General features: G+C 32.8%; 1 protein-coding gene across 2 annotated transcripts in view; it reads right to left on the bottom strand.

The window, feature by feature from the left end:
- The window catches only part of Vrk2 (VRK serine/threonine kinase 2), a 97,366-nt gene that overhangs the window by 18,779 nt on the left and 57,585 nt on the right, over positions 1–21,002 (bottom strand). For both annotated transcript variants that reach the window (XM_076833272.2, XM_076833273.2), the window contains exons 8-11: positions 18,780–18,912; positions 10,139–10,259; positions 7,383–7,441; positions 3,526–3,692 (exon numbers count right to left, since the gene is read on the bottom strand). In XM_076833272.2, the coding sequence (XP_076689387.2) occupies positions 3,526–3,692; positions 7,383–7,441; positions 10,139–10,259; positions 18,780–18,912 (480 nt within the window). The remainder of the gene's footprint in view (positions 1–3,525; positions 3,693–7,382; positions 7,442–10,138; positions 10,260–18,779; positions 18,913–21,002) is intronic.

Genomic DNA, 21,002 nt, shown 5'->3' with positions numbered 1-21,002 from the left:
AAATGATAAACAAACTATATCCAGTGTATGGGATATTTCTAATTCTGGGGAAACTTAAAATGATGAGAGAAAAGTGGGATGATTATGTTTAATTCTTAATTGTGAACAAAGTATAACTTTCTGTTTCTCAAGGATATGAAAATATAGAAAACAGCCCAGGAACCCCACATAATCAAACCAAAGAACACTATCCAAATACGTGCCATTTTCAGAAAAGTTGGTATTCAAAATAAAGTAGTTTTTATTTAATTTTCCATTGAAAATTCGTACTGTTTTCTACAATCCTAAAAAATCAATAAAAATGTGCTTCTGATTAAGAATTTGTATTGCCACTTTTCTCATATACATAAACTAAATGGGAAAACAAATTAATAGAATTATTTTGAGAATTAAAGCCCAGGAAAGAATTTTGCAAATTACTATTACTAATAATACACCTTGGATTTGCTGTGGAAAACTCAGATTTAGGTTAAATGAAGGAACAAACTTACTGCCTGAAATGCAGGAGAGCTTGAACATTTTTACTCTTCTACCTTATTAAAGATTTTAGAAAGAATGGGTGGCTCATTATGCCCAAGTGTCTACACCATTACAGTATGGATTCAGGCACCTCAATAAGGAGAGTCATATTGATAAAACTAATAAAAGGATCTACCAGTTCTTGAAGTAGATTATCCAAGGGTTGAATTTGGACCTTCAATAATACTATTTTCCAATTTGCTTTGACATTCTCATCTGGGAATTCTAGAGTTTTAGTTCACCTCAATAAGTGTTCATACTAACATACGGTTTTCTTCATTGAATTTTTAACATTATATTCCGGTGGGGAATCGGGGTACATTAGCTCATTGTGGAGACCGTACTTTCCAGGGACATGGCTCTGAGTTCCATCTTTTGGATGTGTATACAAGTGCATACACACACACACACACACACACACACACACACACACACCCCTCTGTGGGTAGCATAAATAGACTCCAGCAGCCCTGATGATAGAATCTTCTAATTTGATTGACAGTGTGACCACAGGAGCTACCAGAATTACTAGCAAGTGACACCAGCTATACATACCATGATTTTGATTGAGGCAAATACCCCAAAAGATTTGCTTTTCAAGAAAAAAAAAACTATCAATTTCTTTACTATCTTGACAAAACTTCATTTCCAACTGAACTATAGTAACAGTATTTGAGGACTCCAAAAGGAAGCCTTGAATTACTGCGAACAGTTTATGATACCTATGAAAATCTATTAGAAAAATATCTCATTTTGCTTTGCAAAAAGATGTTATAAGTGTGTTGCAATTCTTATTAGACTCTAACCCAAACATGTTTTTTATTAAAAAGGCTAAATTTTCCTTAGTGTAAGTTTCAAATTTTTTGAATGAAAGAACGTTCATAACTTCTTTCCTTTGAATAATGAATCATAGAAACCTTTTATTTATATCTGTATTCCTCTTTGGGTCCAATGATTTCTTTTTAAGTATCTTTGTAAAAAAAAAAATACAAGTCCAGAGTTTATTCACTAGTCTGTTAACTAATTACAACAATCCACATACAGAGTAACAATAAATATTTTATAATAATAAGAGGATTTTATGACAAAAGAAAAACTTGGGGCCATGTGGTTGATTTCATTCTGGCTCTAAATCATTTTTGTTATAGAAACAATCAACTGTGGAAATCATACTACACTTGTATCATTTGCAGGAATTAAGCACAGGATAGTTTATATTGTTATATATTGCATTTGGAAATTTCCAGGAAACTGTATTTTATATATCATTAAATAAATTTGTGCACAATATAAAGTCATTAATAATTAAATACTGATCTGCTGTGAAATATATCTTAACATCTATACGTTGGTCTGATCACACTGTTAACCAAAACTAAGGTCTTAAGAATGTATGTTATTCTTAAGTTATTAAAGTGTTTTCTTTTTTATTCATAACCAAAGTGTTCTAATCAAAAGAAATAAAGTATTTTTGATGGAGCTCACTGGCAAAAATGTTTTATATTCTATTCTCTGCATATAAAAATGGTTTCATAACAAACACCCTTTGAATCTGATGAAACTGAAAATTCTGGTGGATAATAATCATAGTTTTATATCAGAGGATATAGTTATTGGTTTTTAAAATGGCTTTTTTATATTTCAATTAAGTTTATGAAACTGAAAAACTACAAAAAAGGAAAAAACTCTACTTAAATTAGTGTAGATTAAGTGGTGACCATTACTGCAAGGGAAATACTATGTCAAGGAAATGGCTCTTTGTTTTGTTGGAAAAGTGATAAAAATACAAAAGTCAATAAAACTGTTAAAATAAGTCTCAGTAATTACCAAGATCAAAATCCAGTGGCTTTTTATTAAACATGAACTTTTGTTCTGCCTTCTGCAATACGTAAATAGTGCTGACAATTGGTTTGTGAGGCACTTGCTACAATAAAATGTAATTGTATCATGAGAGAAAGGTGACAATCAGGAGATCATGAAAAAATTACATATTCTCACTGGTAGTTAATTAGCCATGCAAAACCTCCTCAAACAGATATTCTCTTCTATTAGGAATGATTACTATGCAGGCCTACAGATGTCAATACCACAGTCATTCAAATACTTCTTTTCCTACTAATTGAAGGTTGTAAAGCTCTGGTGCCAAGGTTTTGCTTCCAAAGAGCTAATTTATGACTAGAAGGATATTTTATGTCTTCAGTTGCAGCAGCTACAAAATTCAGCAAATCAGAACCATCTGTGCACTGATACTTGACTCACCATTCATCTCGCAGCCTATCAGTCACATTAGTTTGCATCCTGCATTCTTGGCTCATGAACACTTGTGATGATCCAAAGTTCATAAGAAATATTAAAAATGAATGGCATCCTGACCTTACCTTATTGTACATGCATCAGGAAAAAAAATGCCCTCCACATTTTTTTTTTTTTTTTGCATGTGGACAGAGTCAAGAAAGAAATGGATATTTAATTACCTGTCCAATAATATTGCTTACAGTAGTCTCAGGCCTATGCCGAGTGTAAAGATTAAACATTTTTAAAATTTTTAAATCCTAATTCTTTGTATCAAGTTCTAATCTTTTTTCTTTTTTAAAGAATGAAGCAAAGGAAGATAGCTGAATAAAGGAGGAGCCTTGATAGCTCTTTATAAAAAAAGAATCATTTGAAAGGATTGAAATATCAACCAATACAGATAACATCTAAGAATATTATCCAACACTAAATTATGACCAAACTGGTAGGCAAAAACAAAGGGCAAAAACTGAAGAAAACCCAAAGAAAAGGAGCAAATAAAGGCTCTCATGAATCAAGTCTGATCAGACATCAGGATGGCTTCATTTCCTTCACAGGACACAGCAGGCTACAGATCCTACACTAAGGTCAACCACCTCCTTGGTGCTGAGTTAGGGGGAACAGGAATTAAATATAATGAGCAAGGAACTGAGTTGTAAACAACTTCATTTGATAGAAAAGTTTCACAGAGACAATCCCAAGGTTGTTACTTACTTTTTTATTGAGAGGAGAATACACACGTGTCCTCTGGCCTTCAGTGGAAAACTCCAGTGGTCCTAAGGGTATCCCACCAGGATTCAGAATTTTCTTGAGCGTTTGATAGTCTGGCTTTTCATTGTAAGCTAAACTATAAACACATGCTAAAAATTCAGCTATTTCACCTGTGAAGTATTAAATTGTTTACATGTAATTCATATTGGCAAGACTAGCAAAAACTCAATAACCTTAAAAATCTTTCTATTAAGTTTTCTCTCTTGTACATATACCCTGATTAAACTAAAAATGAACAATTCAATAAAGACCACTTTTTAAATGATATTAAAAAATGACTGAAATATACCTTCCTACAGATTTGACTTAATGGGATAAACCTTTTGCTGGTATGTTTACAGGCATCTAATCTTATGGGAGAAAGCAAATTTTAATATCATGCAGCTACTAAGGACTATACAAAAAGTATAATATTTCAGACTTGCTTCAGACATTGCTTTATTTTGAATTTTAAAAATTCAGTTAAAAACCAATGTAATATTTTATGAGCCCCCTGACTTCAAAAGGAAAAAAAAATCAGTGAAAATTTTAATTGAAGTTTTCATTTTTGAAACTGTAACAAAATATTATAGAAATAATCTTGAGTTCCATGTTTTTAGCAAGGATTCAATTCAGACTGCACAAACCCTCCCTCAAGTCCTCCATACCTAGCTAGCCAGGTGCAGTCACAACACAGTTTTGATTTTAGTTCAGAAGGATAAGGTTAAGGAATTATCAACTCGTATTTTTTCTCTAAAATAAAACATATTCACATGATTATCCTCCATCCCCTAAAAAGGTTGTGGACTACCAGATTTCATTTACATTTTTTTATTTTTATTTTTTCAGTACTGTGGATAGAACCTAAGGCCTCACACATGCTAAACATGTGCTACCACTGAACTATACCTTTCAACCCAATAGCTTTTAAATATAAGTAGCATTAGTAACCAAAAATTACAAACACAGCTGCATCAAATTATTTCTAGTTTGCATTTTTGGTTTTGGTAGAGGTTAAATCTAAAATTGGGATAGAAGTAGTGGTAATATCAGATACTACTGATAAACTGGCAGACTTTCATTTGTTCATAGAGCTGTTTAGATATGCCTTTCCCCTTCAAAAGATATTACTGACCCAAACACGAATATCATTTAATCTCTCACTTAGTTGTTTATGCACCACAATTGGAAAATGTGGAAGTAGTCATGAGAGGGCAAGAGTGGTTTCCTAGTAATCTTTGCCTTCCCCTCCAGGCCCACTCCATTCAAGGGGAAAACTGCAGAGGCATGGGTTTCACTTCCAGTAGGGAAAAATTCCAAAAGCTATAGTTATCACCCCTTTCTCCCTATTAAAGTGAGAGTGACCATTTTATAGACTCCAGAGCTATTTTCATAAACAAAGTTAATGTGGCCAAAATGAGAACTCTAGGCTCTGCCTTTTTTTGAACCTGGACAATTGAGCAATTACACAACTACATTTTTTTCTTTTCTATTTATGAAATGCATCAACCTGTGCTATCTAGCATTTGGTCAAACACATCTCTCTTAAGTAGCAAATGCTGCTGTTTTATCATCACATTTATAATAGTTTTCTGAAAACCCAGGGTGGGAACATCCAATCCTAAAGGAATGATTAAAAAAAAAAAAAAAAAAAAAGATTGAATTTCATTCACTACCATTTTAATGGAAATATTCACTTGTTCTTTGGTTTTTAAAAGTGGTAAGCCAAGTATGGTGTATATTATAATTCTGTTAACCAGAATATCCCAAATGGAGAAGAGAGCTGAGTTTGTGGGAACAAATCATTGTTGTAAGACAATGGAAACTCCTGGCACTCCACCAACTGATAGCAGCTGTGCTGCAAAGCCTTCATGGGACTGAGGTTTGGAAAAATGAGGTACCAGTGAGGTAGGAGAGGGATAAAATGAAAAGAGCCACTTCCATTATAAATTTATTATTATAAACCTGAAGCTTAGACTATCATGATGTAGTACTGATTTAAATGTTAGCCTTTCAAGATCTGGATTTATTGTATTAAGTACATTTTTTAATTTACTAGAATATTTCTAGAGCTATAAAACAAAATGCTTTGAGTAGGATGAAATTATGCTATTCTTGAATCACCTGCTTTTTAAGCTAGTGAAATATTAAGTATCATTACTGACTATCATTTCAAAAGATAAAAACTTTTGAAGTTATCATTACACTGGGTTGGACATGCATGCTGCAAACCTCTAGACTATTTTATTTAATAAAACATCTTGGTAGTAAATGCTTTGCAAGGCCGTTCCTTTTTCATAGCTGTGCTTCTTGTAAGCACAGCCTCCCAACTTAAGAGAATGACACTTAATATTCTACATTGTGTGCTTTAGGAATAGAAATCTGCATTTTATAAATAGCAGTATAGACTTGAATAAATGGCTTGTACTAAGGAACCAGGCGTGCCTCTCATCTAGATTTCTCATGTGATTCAATCTTAATTTATCTTTAATGAAAGAAGCATTTATCCTGAACAATCCAGAGTACCTGAACTTTCTTTTCCAATCCAAACCTGAAGGACATATAATTTGAAAAAGAAATATCTTTTTTTTTTTTTTTTGTCTCATTGAATAAACAAACTCTATGACTTGGCAAAAACCCCAATTTAAGAATATTAGCCAAAAAAGAATATTATCATTTTGTTCAAAGTTATTTCACATAGTCACAGAAACAAAAGTTTTATCTTGTAACCCATCTCCCCGAATGAGAGAGAGTCTTTCCTATTTGGTACCTTTCATCAGAAGAAAAGTACCACAGAATGGGGAAGACAGAAGACTCACATGAGGAAAGATGTAAGACTTAGAAAAGAGAAATGGGAAGCAGAGCTGGACCATTTCTCTTTCATTTCCTTTACAAATGAAAATTTTGGTTTCTAGTCAAAGAAGGGCTGTGAATATAAGTTTAAGATGACTTAACTCTACTTTTCAACTCTCAAATGGACACTGATGCTATGTGACCTTAACTAGAGGTTCGGTGTAGAAATCTACTCTGAGAAATCAGTTAAAAGCTAACCTTGACATTGCCCAATGTAAACAGAGATTAAGATTCATTTTGTTAATCTAACTCTAAAAAAAAGCAAGTGTGATTGCAGAGCTGGTTGGTTCTTTCATATAAAAAAAATAACTGAACTGTAAAATAAGTACTAAATAATGTGTTATGTATCCATAAAGAAATGACAGAAATTTGGGTAATTCTGAGTTGACTTACTATTTTATACTGATAATATTGTCAATTAAAGAACTCCAAAAAGTTCTGTATGAATTAAAAAAAGAAAATCCTTTGTCAAATATACCTCCAAATTCTAAGATCAGATACTTTGCTCATCAAAAAAATTTGCCAGTTAGGTTAGGGTGTAACCCAGGTCTACAAAGTATTCAAGTGTTTAATGATGTGTTTTTTTAAATAATTGATGAAAAGTAGTCTTTCCTTAGGTTGACTTTATCTTCTTTCAAGGATACATACAGAAGCAAACTAGAAAACCCTAATCCTAGAAAAACCAGATGCAGATGATGATTTAACCTGTGCATGATTCTCAAAATATGTATTTTAAAAATGCAACTGACAGAGGCTTGAACTCCACCTAGTATTACAGGGTCCTTGTGTTCTAATGTCAGTGATGATCTAAACATTCTCTTCTCCAGCAACCTATCCGTAACCCTGAGGAGTTTCTTCCCACCCTGTGGGAACAGGAGTAGGTGAGTTAAGCAAAAACTACAAACAAAAATGACAAATGTGGTGACCTGAAAATCACAAGATAAAGCAGAAGTTATCATCTGACTTACAGCAACTGCTTCCAGATGGAGCCCACTTCAGCACTGACCCAGGCAGCTCATCCAACAGACTAAAACAAACAGAGGAAGATACAGTGAATCTGCGTCCAATTCTGTGTTCACTGTTTTAATTAGAAAACAAAACTGTAATTCTATCTTGGTAGGTCACCAAAATTATGACTTTCATTGGTGTTTTTCACCCACCTGTAATAGATTGGAGGATACATAAAAGTGAGGGAGATCCCTTCACTTTCACTGCCCAATTTTATACAATCACCTAGAAACTAAACTATGTAGAATTATAGTATGAATGATTTAATTAATTAAAGTATACACACACACACACACACACACACACATACACAGGCATACACATATACACGCATACACATTTACACATATATACCCACACGCATATATAAACATACATACATATACACACATACATATACATGCATATACATATACACATACATACATATACATATACATACATATATAAATTCAGAAGTAGGGGTATTATGATTTTTTTCTTAAAAACACAGGAAAATCATATAAAAATATATCTGGATTTTGAGGACATTTTTCCCTCAGGTATTTACTATTGGAGAGGTATATATTACTTATTCATGTATATTGTTCTCCATTGGGCAGTATTTTATGCTATCCTAAGATTAAACTGGTTAACAAGAAATTCTTGAAAAAACATTATAAGCACTTTCCCATGTTTTAGGCTAAATAAGCACAACTCTCTTAAGTTGTTTTTGGCACAAATATATAAATATTCAACTAAAATTACTGAAAATGAGTGAATAATTCACAAACTCAGGCAAAGGCAGAATAGCAGCAATATATGCACCATTTTAATTTCATCCTATCTTGGGGGAAACAAAGGTGTTAAGAGAAGTATAATGTTATGGTTGAATATACAATCATGCCCTTATGAAGATATTCCATGCTATCCCTTCTTAGTAAGTTTAATAAATAATGACTATGTATTACAAACCATAAGAAGTTTGAAAATGTTTAAAATGTTAAACACTGAAATGTTAGAATTCAGTTTATCTGAGTTATAAACTTCACAATGTAAGTTTACTGGCCTACAGGTTTACATTATTAATCAACCCAAAATGAAGGTATATTAACATATAAGAGTTCCCCAAAATGTAAATGGAGGTTATGTTTGACTTATTAAAACCTTGAGTTTTATATGAAACCTTAATATTCTGAGTATACATGTGTAGATATATTCATTATGGATCCTACAATGAATGCATCTATATATATATATATTGACACAAACTAAAACAAATCATTAGTAAGTCCTCCTGAAAGTAAAACATGCATATACTCATTCAAATTAAAATGCTAGCCTTTGAAATAAAGTACATTATTCAAATTAGGTAAACCGAGTTGAAAAATTGGATATAAAAATGCCCATGCGTACCCATTATTGGTTTTTTTTTTTTTGTACTAGGGATTGAACCCAGGGACGCTTAACCACTGAGCCACATCCCCAGCTCCTTTATATATTTTATTTTGAAACAGGGTTTCACTAAGTTGTTAGGGCCCCACTGTTGTTGAGGCTGGCTTTGAACTTGTGATCCTCCTGCCTCAGCCTCCCCAGCCGCTGGGATTATAGGCGTGCGCCACCATGCCTGGCTATTATTTTAGTAATAGTAATAATAATAATAATAATATATTATTTTAATTGTGCTCTGACTTGACACATACATTGGAGACCATCAGTTATATGAGGATTAATACAGACACATCAATTACCACAGTATATAACTGATTAGATGGTTCTAATATTTACTTATATGAATGTGTCAATTTTGGGTAAGGCATTAGGATAATTGAGATTCCAAGTAAAAAAATATTTCACAATATGTCAGTATTTATAAATATTATCTGTATTATTGTGAATCTGCAGCATAGTCTTTCTTCCTTCAGAACTAATTCTACTCTGAATTTGAAGATTGATTTCTATGGATAAGCTACCCCTTTTAGTACACTTCTGTTGTGACTTGGCCTATTTAAAACTTAGCTGCCTTTTCCAAATGTGATATTGTATCTACAGATAACTGCAGCATATCTTAGTATATAATGAAAGTCTGGGTACTCTGTGCCACATCCAATTGACTTTCGTGGGCCTGACCAGTAAGAGAATTGTAAAATAGTAACATACTCTAAGTTTGACCTAATTCTTTTGCTAACAGAATCAGGTAATAAAAATTGAATGTAGAATATTAAAAATGTTTGTGGCTACAAGATTATCTCATATAAATGGCTTATATAAAATTTTTGTTTCTTCCTTAGGCAACAGAACATCCTCTGGAACGGGAATAAGAGGTATATTGTTCTCACCTTAAAGATAAAAGCCCAAACTGTCCCATTTCACATTGTTGCTCTGCACAGTTAACATCAATCACACTGAGTTCAGACTACTTTTATACACTTGTACAATGCTAATTTGAAAATATTCTTCTTTGAAAACACCACAACCTACAATCTAAGCTCTGGAAAACACCCTGTAAAGAAATGGATATTTCACTTTATATTTTGCATTGCAATTCAAGTACATGTGACTTTATAGGTATTATCTTAATGCATTTTATGTTTGTTTGTTGTTAAAAGTATTTTTCAATTAAAGAAATGTACTTGGTTGTCATAGTGGATGAATGGCAATCCTGAGATATTAGCTCCCTTTACTGTATCCCTTCAGACGTGTTGTAGTAAAGGATGAAATGCTTAAAAATTTGTACTTTGTTTTAGCAGTCTGGACAGCCACAGGGTCCTTCAGGTTCTGTTCCCAGGGAAGTTTCCCACATGACCACCGCAGCATGCAGTAGCCGAGGATTTCAACGTCACTTCTTCTGGACAGGGCTACAGGAGTAAACATTAAGAGGGGGGATAAGTAAGTCCTTGAGAAAAAGTGAAATCTTTGAGTGAACTACTATTGATGAAATATGGAAAAGCCAAATAGGCGAAGTGTTTTGTTTGTTCAGCTGGAGCAAAACTTAAAACGCCCAGGCGTTTGGCCCCAGTCCACAGACAGGCAGTGACTTGTTGCTGCTGAAAGTCAGGGTCAGTTTCCTCACCTCCTCCAACTTCATCTTTCCTTAGTCTGGCCTGTCACATGAACTTGATCCCCATGGCCTCTGACATGATCCAGACAACCCATAACCCGGCACCAACACTTTCTCAAAGAGCCAAGCAGTAAAACAAAGAAATAAATGTCTGCAGCTAAATTGCTAACATATGTTCCAGGAAGTCCATGGGGTCTGCACTGGTCATGCAGAGACCCTTTGAGTGCAGACTAAACACTGATGGCCTTTCCTGTTTTACCCACACTGGTGGCAGCATTTGAAATTAGAAGAATATGACAAAACTGCCATCTAGTGTGCAGTCTTAAACAGGCTTGTCTGGGGATTTTTCAGTTACATGAAAGTATAATTAAAATAGGTCCACTGCTTTGGATGCACAATTCTACAATGTTACAGATATTATCTTATAATTAAGCAGCTTTAAGCTAAAATTCTAACCCCGAATCCTGGAAAGAAATCTAAAGGTGAGACAATGGATGGGACCACGAGAGAGAGGTGGTGGGGAGGGAGTGTGAAGCCAAATAGAGGTTCCCCAAATTTAATACAAGATGGCTTTTCATTTAAAAAAATACATTCAAAAAACATTTTCATGGCCCTGTAAATATCATTTATATCAAATCATTAAATGCTATAAACTAATGTCATCATGATTTTATATACGTGTGTTAAAGTGCCTCTTATCAAAAGACGGACAATGAAACCTAAGAAATGTGTCAAACATAATTGATACTTGTTAACAAGTCACTGGAATAATGATTGCAACATCAGCAAATACCCATAAAATAAACTCATTTTTAACAACCATTTCAAACTGTTATAAAAACAATAGACTGGTATTTATATTTCTACCACTACCTGAATGTTCATCTGTGTAAGAATAATATAATCTCCCAAGACCAATATGTGACTGTTAAACCTGCTGTAAACAGGAATCCTGTTTTATTTTCTTTCATTAAATAAACTATGAAAAGTCACTCAGTAAACTTAGTTTTTAATTTAAAAAGTAATCTACTAAGAACAATGATGCCATCATGTTGCAACTACTTTTGGTTACCATACGTAAGTAGTTATAAAAGCAGAAGACAAGATCAGCTCTTACATGTACTCTATCTTAACTGCTATTAGAGTATTGGATTATTAAAGGCCCTTCAATCCAGAAGAACGTTATAGTCCCATGGGTGCCATTTACTTTCTGCACAAGCTTCAACAATGTCCTAATGCAAGACTTGGCTCTTGTATTAAAATAAAAACACAATCTCTACCATGCTGTTCTGCAGTGATTTCTTTAGTAATAAATCTCCCATTAATAATGGAATGGTTCCATTTGTACAGATGTGTTCACAAGTCTCTTTTCCATTATGGCAATTCCCGATTACCACCACTTAAAAAATGTTCACATCCTCTAATTTTCAAAAAATGATATTTTGGCACCTGTTTGGATGATACAGACTACAAGAGGCCCTTTGAGGAAAAACAATCAGAATTAAAATGGAATGAACCTTCCCAGCCACTTCCCCTCACCCCCCAACTGAGGGATTAATTGATATGAAGCTGTAAGTAATGACAAGTCATTTAGATTTCTGAAGTCAATCTTTCATAAACTGGTCTTCATTTAAAATAGCCCTTTGAGAGTTAACTTTACTTCACTATTATAGTTTTTGGTCTTACCTAATTAAAATACATTATCACATATTCCATTCTTTCACTTATTTTCTTTCACTGCACATACACATTAATAAGAATGGCTAAGCATTCTACCACTGTTTCTAATAAGTTCTATAAAAATACACATATTATTTAAAAGAATGTCTAACGGTCACCCTTTTCTACTAGTAAAGATAAGAGCATGAAGTGTTTCTGAGTATCTCTCCCTTACATTCCCTCCCAGAAAAACAGACTAAACAACTTGTTTTAGGAAGCTAATGTTTATTTTCCATCTACCATACAGTAATATCTGCTAAGTTAATTTTAAAATTCTAGAAGACAATATTAGAATCTGTGTGTACCACTTACATGCAGAATTAGTCATCACTGAAAAGGACTATTGATATCTAACTATAAAGGGGTTTTGAGCATTGGAAGTACAGCTCAGTGGTAAGAGACTTATATAGAATGCACAAAACCCTGGATTCAATCCCTAGCACTGGAAAAACTAAAAATCTTCTTACTTGAAAGTTGCTTCTTTTATTACAGAATTTAAAAATGCATTTAAAAACATGCTAAGTGAAGCAGTAAATGGAAAGAGCCCTAGACTAGGAATTCATAGAGAAGAGATCTACCTCCAGCCTCCACCATTATTACTTTTTTAGTACTAAGATTCAATAATGCCAGGTGATACATTTCTTTTAACATCTTTTCATTCACTCAGAAAATATATTATGAATTGTTTTCTGAGTCATACATTTGCATAATTGTAATACATAAAGTTCTTTGAGGACACTTAATAATTAGCATAATTATTAATAGTAAGCTTTCATAGATTTCAAAAAAAATCAAGAATTTACTATTTTATGTAAATGCAATTTACTTATAGTGAGACTATTATTAATAAAATATTTTTCCTCCAAACTTTCTCAATTTCGTTTCTAAATGTTATTTGGCATCTGATATTTACTGAGCTTACTAATAGGCAACAAGGTAAATTAGTCTTTTCATTCTAAGTCTGTGGTGCTCTCAAATGTTCAACATTTCAAAATGATAAAGCATTGCCAAGAGTAATAACCAAAAACTAACAAAGAACAACAACAACAAAAAAATAAATAAACCCAACAACAACAACAAAAACACAGAATACTGGGGGTATAGCTCAGTGGTACAGCACTTGCCTAGCAGGTGCAAGGCCCTGGGTCTGATCTCCAGCAATGGAAAAAAAAAAAAAAAGGCCTATGAGAACTTAAATTTATTTCAATGAATTAGAATCTGACCTAACTTTCCTATGTACCTACATGAATACACCATAGTGAATCTCAACATCCTGCACATCCATAAGACTAGGATCCTAATTAGAAGAAGATATACTCTATGTTTGTGTAAATGTCAAAATAGACTCTATTGTCATGTATAACTAAAAGGAACAAATAAAACATATAAACCATATAGAATAAAGCATGACATGCAGCAAGTTAAAAAAAAAAAAAAAGAATGCAGAACCAATAAAAACAATTGTTGTGATTTATAGAGAGCTGCTACTGTGCCAGGTACTTTACCTGCTTTTTTATTATTGCATTGAATCACTCGAACAGTGTAAAATATTATTAACCATGCTGACAAAAAAAAAAAAAGAAGCTAAGAGAGGCTAAATAACTTGTTCAGTATCAAAGAGCAAAACTGGACGGAGCTCAACACTGAAGTTCAAGTCTTTCAGAATTCAAAGTCCATGCTCAATCTAAGAATTCTTTGCCTCCAGAATTAATTTTAACATTATTCAAATAGCATTATTTACACTACTGAAACAGGCAATTTAACTTAAAGCACTGAAAGACATATTGACATAAAGAAACATGCTTTGGTCATAAACAATCCACAGATACCAAAATCTAAGCTGCATCCCTAAGTTTTATAAAAGGATAGTTGAATGAAAAATTATTTCTTTCAAGCTACTTCACTCTTGTAAAGAAGGATCTCTAAGTTAGAATATTTATTTATAAAGTGTTAAATGGTCTTTCCAATCGTACAAAAACAACAGAGAGACCACTTTTGAAAACTGGTCCTCAAAAGACAAACTGGAGTAAAATTCACCAATAGGAATGAAAGTGAAAAAGCAAAGTTTAAGTGTTAACCGCCCTCCCCCAAAATGGATTTGATTATTTGCCTAAGGGACTTTCTATTTAGTTTTATTTCTTAATATAGTAGCATCATGGAGTATGAGGAGAAACAGGGATTGGTAGAAAATAAAATGAACTTGAAAATGTTTGGGCTCAAATGCCCAAAATATGAATATACGTAACCAGATATGACAATATGAAAGCAGAAAACTGCTGATAAGATGCTCCTTGACAAACTGAATAGTGATATATGAAGGACAAATTTAAAGTTTGTTCTTAGTTTTCTAACGGATAACTTATATAATTCAATATTTTGTCCATTAGAACATACAAAGAGCTACAAAATATTATGGTAACCACATTTACTGTAGTTTCAAAAAGGATATTAGGAAAATAGAATATAATAAATAATATTTCAGACAAAATACTGAACCCAGGTCTCTATTTTTCCAGTACCTTTTAAGTTTTAAATTACATTTCCTCATGAAACCCTACTACGTGAAGATTAAGAAAAGCCATTCAACAGAGCAGAGATAGTTTACATTTGGCCATTGCATAGTCTTTAACAAAAGAGTTCAATTAAAAAGTCAAGATGTATGTTAAGACTTTAAAAGTCATGTGTGAATGTAAACCAATGGTTATATACCACAGAGAAGCAATAATCTTCATTATTGTTTATACATTAGCCAGACTATTTAGAGCAGTCAAATTTACCTATACAGTATATATTTTTGTCAACTAATGAAATAAGAGAATACCAATATTTGATGGCTTACCTTTATTAAACTTCATAATAGGAAAATGAGATTTCTTTTTTGAATTAGTATTTGGGAAGGTAAGTATTGTGCAAACCATATCATTTTCCTAAGTTTGGTAACATGAAAATACATTCTCAGTTTATTTCACATGTATTTTGTAAGGTGCAAAATGAAAGGAAACCAGGCAAGAAATAACACCAGACTTGGATTTCATATACTGTAGCAATTGGAAAAAAATTTTTAAAAAAGTTAATATATCTATCTGACACTGAATATATTACATAAACAAATGGACATTTAAAGTACAATTTAGATATCATATTTTATGGTCATCAATAATGTCGAATTAAAACAGGTATTATACACTCAATGCCTAGGTCTGAAGTATTTTAAAAAGCTCAATATGTTAAATGCAGTATATCTCTAGAGAAATTAGGTATTGACTGCATGCCTCAGTGAGTAGAAAAATCTACAGAAATCCATACCACACATTGATCCAAATATTGCTTTTTAACATTACTAAGAATGTAACAAATTTTAAAATAGCATATTTGACAAAGATATAATTCTCTTTAATTATCAGGCAATGAGAATAAGATATGTCAAATTTATATGTGGTAGTTTCTATGAAGAGTAAAGAAATAATGGAAGAAATAAATACAACATATATTACTTTAATTTTATACTGAATAAAAGCAGATCAGCCACTTAGAAAATACATTTAGGATACATGAGAGAATTGAGTTTGGAAGAATAACTGAAATGTTTAAAAACATACAGATACAGAGATGTATTATAGTTCCAGGTATAGTTATCTGTCCATTCATCTCTATGCATAATTTTTAATCTATAATAATATGAGCTAATAGCTAAGATGGTTATTTCTTTCCCTCCCTTTATAGCTGAATGAGAAAACACTTAGGTGAAGAGGCTGAGACACTTTTTATACACATTCCTTCATTATAAAAACTTAATCCACACACACAAAAAAATGAGCTTTCCCTTCAATTTCTGAATAACCATTAGAAAAAGTAGGAGCAACTAGATAGTCTGATCAGGTTAATAGTCTTCATTGAGTGGCTAACTCCTAAGATTACATTAAAATCTGAATATTCCCTTGTCCTGACCAAACCCAGATATACCGGACACATGCAAATGTTTGGCAACCAGAAGCTCTACTTTGCAGTGATAACTTTTGTTCTCTGTGCTTTCTTTTGCATTATCTTTCCTCCATATCTATTTGACATCATAGCTGGACTGGTACAAAAGATTTTTTTCTGAGATTAAGCTACATAGTGGTTATACTAAAAGTAAACACATGAATATTTATGAACTTGATCTTCTGCATTTACCTATAGGATTTATGGTCCTGTTTATTTTGGTTTCTAAATATGGTTAAATAATTATTATCTAATAATTATTTATACAATGCTGAACTGAAATGTTTTATTTTAGAATATTAAATATAATACCTTAAAACACTGTTCAAACACTTGAGAATATCAAATTTTCCATTTTATATACCAGAGTAACTTCATATAAAAATTTCAGCAAATGTGGGTTCTCATAAACATGAATATATTTATATGTACAAATAGATACAGATATGCCTAGAAGTTCAAAATATATCATATTTTAAATGCTTGAAGGTAATCTACTATTTAGGAACCCTGGAAAACCTATGATAAAAATGAATATTCCAGCATAAAACTTTCCAGCAAACACCAAAAATATTTAATGTAGATTCTTCCCTGAATATGCCTTCCAGAGATATCTTTTTGTGATCATTCTGAATTCAATTTTTCTTTCCCAAGACAGGGAATGGTGAAATCTACTCATCAACATGTATAAGATTTAAGGGAGAAAAAACTTTAAGTGGACTACTGAATAAAAATTTGTTCAAATATTGCATGAAGATAGAACAATGCAAACACAACGTTCAACTATGGAATTAACTGAAGATGATGTTCAGAATTACTACTGTCAAACTTTGGTCAGACCAACAACTAATAACTCTCCTTCTCCTTGTATAAGTACAATAGTTTCTTAGCTATTTTCATACACAAAACCAGACTAATCAGTATCAGTGGCATCAATTCAAATAAGTGGCCTAACCATAAATCAGTATCATTATTAACAAAACTGTACAAATAGTTAAGAATCTGTATGATGAATTTCCATGTGTACCACTATGTAAAAAGTAATTGCATGTTTCTGAAAACTATTAGATATTGTAAAATAATTCTGGCAAAAGTGAAGAATAAAACTCACCAGAAGTGAAAGAACTTTAAGCTAAAAACCCCCACAATATTCTTGATGTTTATGCTTTTTAATTTAATCAAAGCTATGTCCCATTGTCTTTAAGTGCTCACTGATTTATTAGCAATGTAAATGGTGAAAAATTATGCAACTCTACTAAATTTCTGAGTGATCATTACTTTTTTAAGAAAATCATACATGAAAAAAGGTAGTGATTTCTTTTACTCTATGCTGGGAGTATAAAGGCTAAATTCTGTTTCAGAAATATAGTCTAAGTTTCTTAGGTATACAACCAACACACTTGTTTTACTTTTTCATCAGCTTACCTTAAACTAATGTGGGTTTTTAATTGCTCTGGAAAATGATCAAGACCCTCTACATTACATGGTCAATGGTCCTTTTAATAGAAAAGGCAATAATATACAGTTGTTTGCACCAACTAAAACTCGTTAGAAAGTCTCAGTTTAGGGTAACAGTTCAACAAACCATTAAGAAGTGCAAATGTCTTGCTGCCTTTTAGTGAAAATGTGTTCATCTCAATGCTATTTAAAAATTGTTTATTTAATTTAGCATATTTGAAAATACTTTTATAAACAAAGTTTACAAAGAATATAATTTTGAAAGCCAAAGTTTTTCAATAATCACAATTTTTTCACTAGCATAACATTAGAATTGACTTTTTGTCTTGCTGACAGAGCAACTAAGAAAGTACAGTTGCATTGACCATATTGATTGTGAACAAAGCAACCATCAGTGGGACTCAGCACCATATATTTTCAATATTGACCTCCTACTTCCTTTTCCATGGCTTTCTGGGTCGGCTATTGGATTTGGACTGCAGAGTAATAAACAGCTAAGGTTTAATTAATGGTAAATGAATACAAGACATAGGTTATGACTTTAACTAATTAGGGAATTGTTGAATTAAGTCTGCCTTGGAATGCAAGGCAGTCCAATCAATATCCAATAAAAGGACTATGTATGTAATTTACCTGCAAATGTGTTTCCAATACCATCAAAGTGAGTTTAAATAAGTAAGATATATGAAAGGTGACTAGGAGAGATTTCCACAAGTTAACACTTTATAGTTTCAAGAAAGATATCCTTATTGTGGAGAGATGATATCTTCTAGATTTCTGATAAGGGCACAAGGAAAAACAAATAATCATTCACACGTGCAACTTTATCAAGTCTGACAGTCACCTACAGCATAAAAAATTCTTCACTGACCTCTAGGGTTAACAAAAACAAGCTAGTGACTTTCTGGGCAAGAGAACATCAAACTTTGTTTACTTGCTACCCTTTGGCTCCTTCTTCTGTTGTTACAGTCTATATCCCCATGTACTATCAGAAGAAATATTCATTGGTATAACAGGAACTCACTAATGCACATAAAAACCTCAGCAGTGCTCTCACTCTTCAAACCGACTCTGCCAAGGTCATCTCATGCAGTTTTATTACTCTTGACTCTAATCATTCTTTGGAAATAAAAGTAAGAAAAAGAAAAGAGAAACCCACCTACTCCCTTGTGGGCATCCAAGCTGGTAAACTCTATTGTCCCATTATGGCCTTTTCTAGGATTTTCCTGATACTGTTTGTGGTTCCCATTGGGACAATATCTGTAGGAAAGTCCATAATCTGCAAGATAAACCTGGAAGACATGAACAGACAAATGAATAATGCTTTTGTCCTCTGAAAATATGGCCTTTATAATTAAGTCTTTAGAAGCTGATAACTTAGGAACAGTCTCGGATCTGTATTTTATTAAACCAAGTGGTGCCTCAGGATAAAATATATACAACTAGGGGGCTATAACAACTAACTTTCCAACTTAAATCCTTACTACATCATGGGCATATCTGATTTCTGGGCTAACTTGGATTAAATTTTTCTTATTTTGGTGCTGAATTCCCTTTTCTCCAGGTGGGCATCCAGACGTCATAAACCACAATATGTCTTTTTTACCTGTATTCATAAAGGCTTTTGAGGCTCGGCCTTCCTTTGTAACCCCTCCCAGAAACAAAACAGTTTTAAGCATGGAAGAGACATAAAAGCAAACATTCTAAAAATATAAATCTAATTTTATAAGTCTCCTCTAATAGGAAGTATAAAAATAGTGAATTGACTATAGAGCTGATGTCTCAAAATAAACCAAAAAATCACCCTCATGTTGTCTGTATTTAAGAATGGAACGTCAATGCAGGACTTCTGGTCTTTTAGACTGATCCATATCACTACTGTTATCTTTGTAAGTCAATCGGAATTGCAAGCAGGGTCTCCAAACAGAAATATAGACTATTTAAAGACAGACAATTCAAATGAATTTTTCTCAGATTACTTTTGGAGAGAATATAAAGTGGGAAGGAGTAGTTTTACGGATATATCATATGTAGAATGGAGAATTGCTGGACATTTTTTGTAACATGGATTCAGAAAATGTAGTTCCTACCCATCTGCTACCATTCCATTCCCCTGCTCCAAAACAAAGCAGTTTCAACTTTTAACACATGTAGTTTCATATATATATTTCTTTACAATGTAGGAAATATTTCCAGATGTGGCTTCAAGATAATAGATAATTATAACCTGCAATTTAAAAGAAAATTCAGTATTTGGATATTAGTTTAAATTTTTGGTTTTACGATAGCTTAAGTAGAGGATATTTTGAACTTCAAAATATAAAAGCACAAATTTTATTTGTTGGAGAATATCACTTGCTAGACTGAAAACACATATTTTCATTTGTCTCCCTCTCCCACATGTGCTGCTTCTTAGTATATCCTCAAAAGTAACAAATTTCTCCACCTTAAATAACCACACACTTCAGGAACAGTTGCTTCCCTTCACTATTTCTGATGCATTTATTTATCTCTTTATTTCAAGAACTAAATAGACTTCACCTGGAAAGGTATATATGATAATTCAGCAAACAGAATTATGTTTTAGTACATAAGAGCAGTTTATTATTTTTTAGAAAGTGCTATCAAAAAGCTTTTCATGTTGTCATAAGACCAAATTTTTAAGAAAGGATACTAGGCACCAGGGGTGTTCAGTACTTTCATTGACCCCAACCAACCTTCTGAATTCCTACAGGTAGGTAACATTATCACCATTTTGTTCCTGTGGAAATGGAGGCTTAACATATCTGTATGAGTTGTGTAAGAAAAGGCAGCCAGGATTCTATAGCAGTTCTGACTTTAGAGTTTTCACTCTCAGTCACTGTCAAAAAAAAAAAAAAAAAAAATGCAGCAGGCAATTGAGTTAAACTCTCAAAGGAAACTTTCTTCAAGACTACTACAATAGGGGAGAGAGTGTGAACTCAACTCCAATGAAACAAAAGGCAGGAAAGTTTATAAGTGCTAGTGAGCCAATGGGAGAGTACTAGAGAATGTTAGGGGGACACTGGTCAATGTGAATATGCCATCTATGTTTGCTAACTGGCACTGGGTTACTGTATCCCACAGAGACTACCATCCTGCATAGGGACAACTCCCAGTTCCCTAACAAAAACATGCCTATGTTCTAAAATTTGTAAGACTGGGAGAAAATCTGTCTCAAAGGGACAGGAAAGGATTTACAATTTTGAGTTTTCTTAAGTAAATTCCCTAAGAAAAGGGAGGTCAAGACTATGGTCAGGAAGATCACCTGTCAAAAGTTTAGTTAGGTTGATGGGCTCCTTATAACCATCTTGGTCTTTGCTTAGCCATAGGTCTTAGAGTTGTGCTAGGATGCTCAAAATTT

Source organism: Callospermophilus lateralis, chromosome 14 (assembly GCF_048772815.1).
Source record: "Callospermophilus lateralis isolate mCalLat2 chromosome 14, mCalLat2.hap1, whole genome shotgun sequence".
NCBI lineage: Eukaryota > Metazoa > Chordata > Mammalia > Rodentia > Sciuridae > Callospermophilus > Callospermophilus lateralis.
Note: the sequence above shows the minus strand (reverse complement) of the source record. Positions and strands in the feature narration are given on the sequence as shown.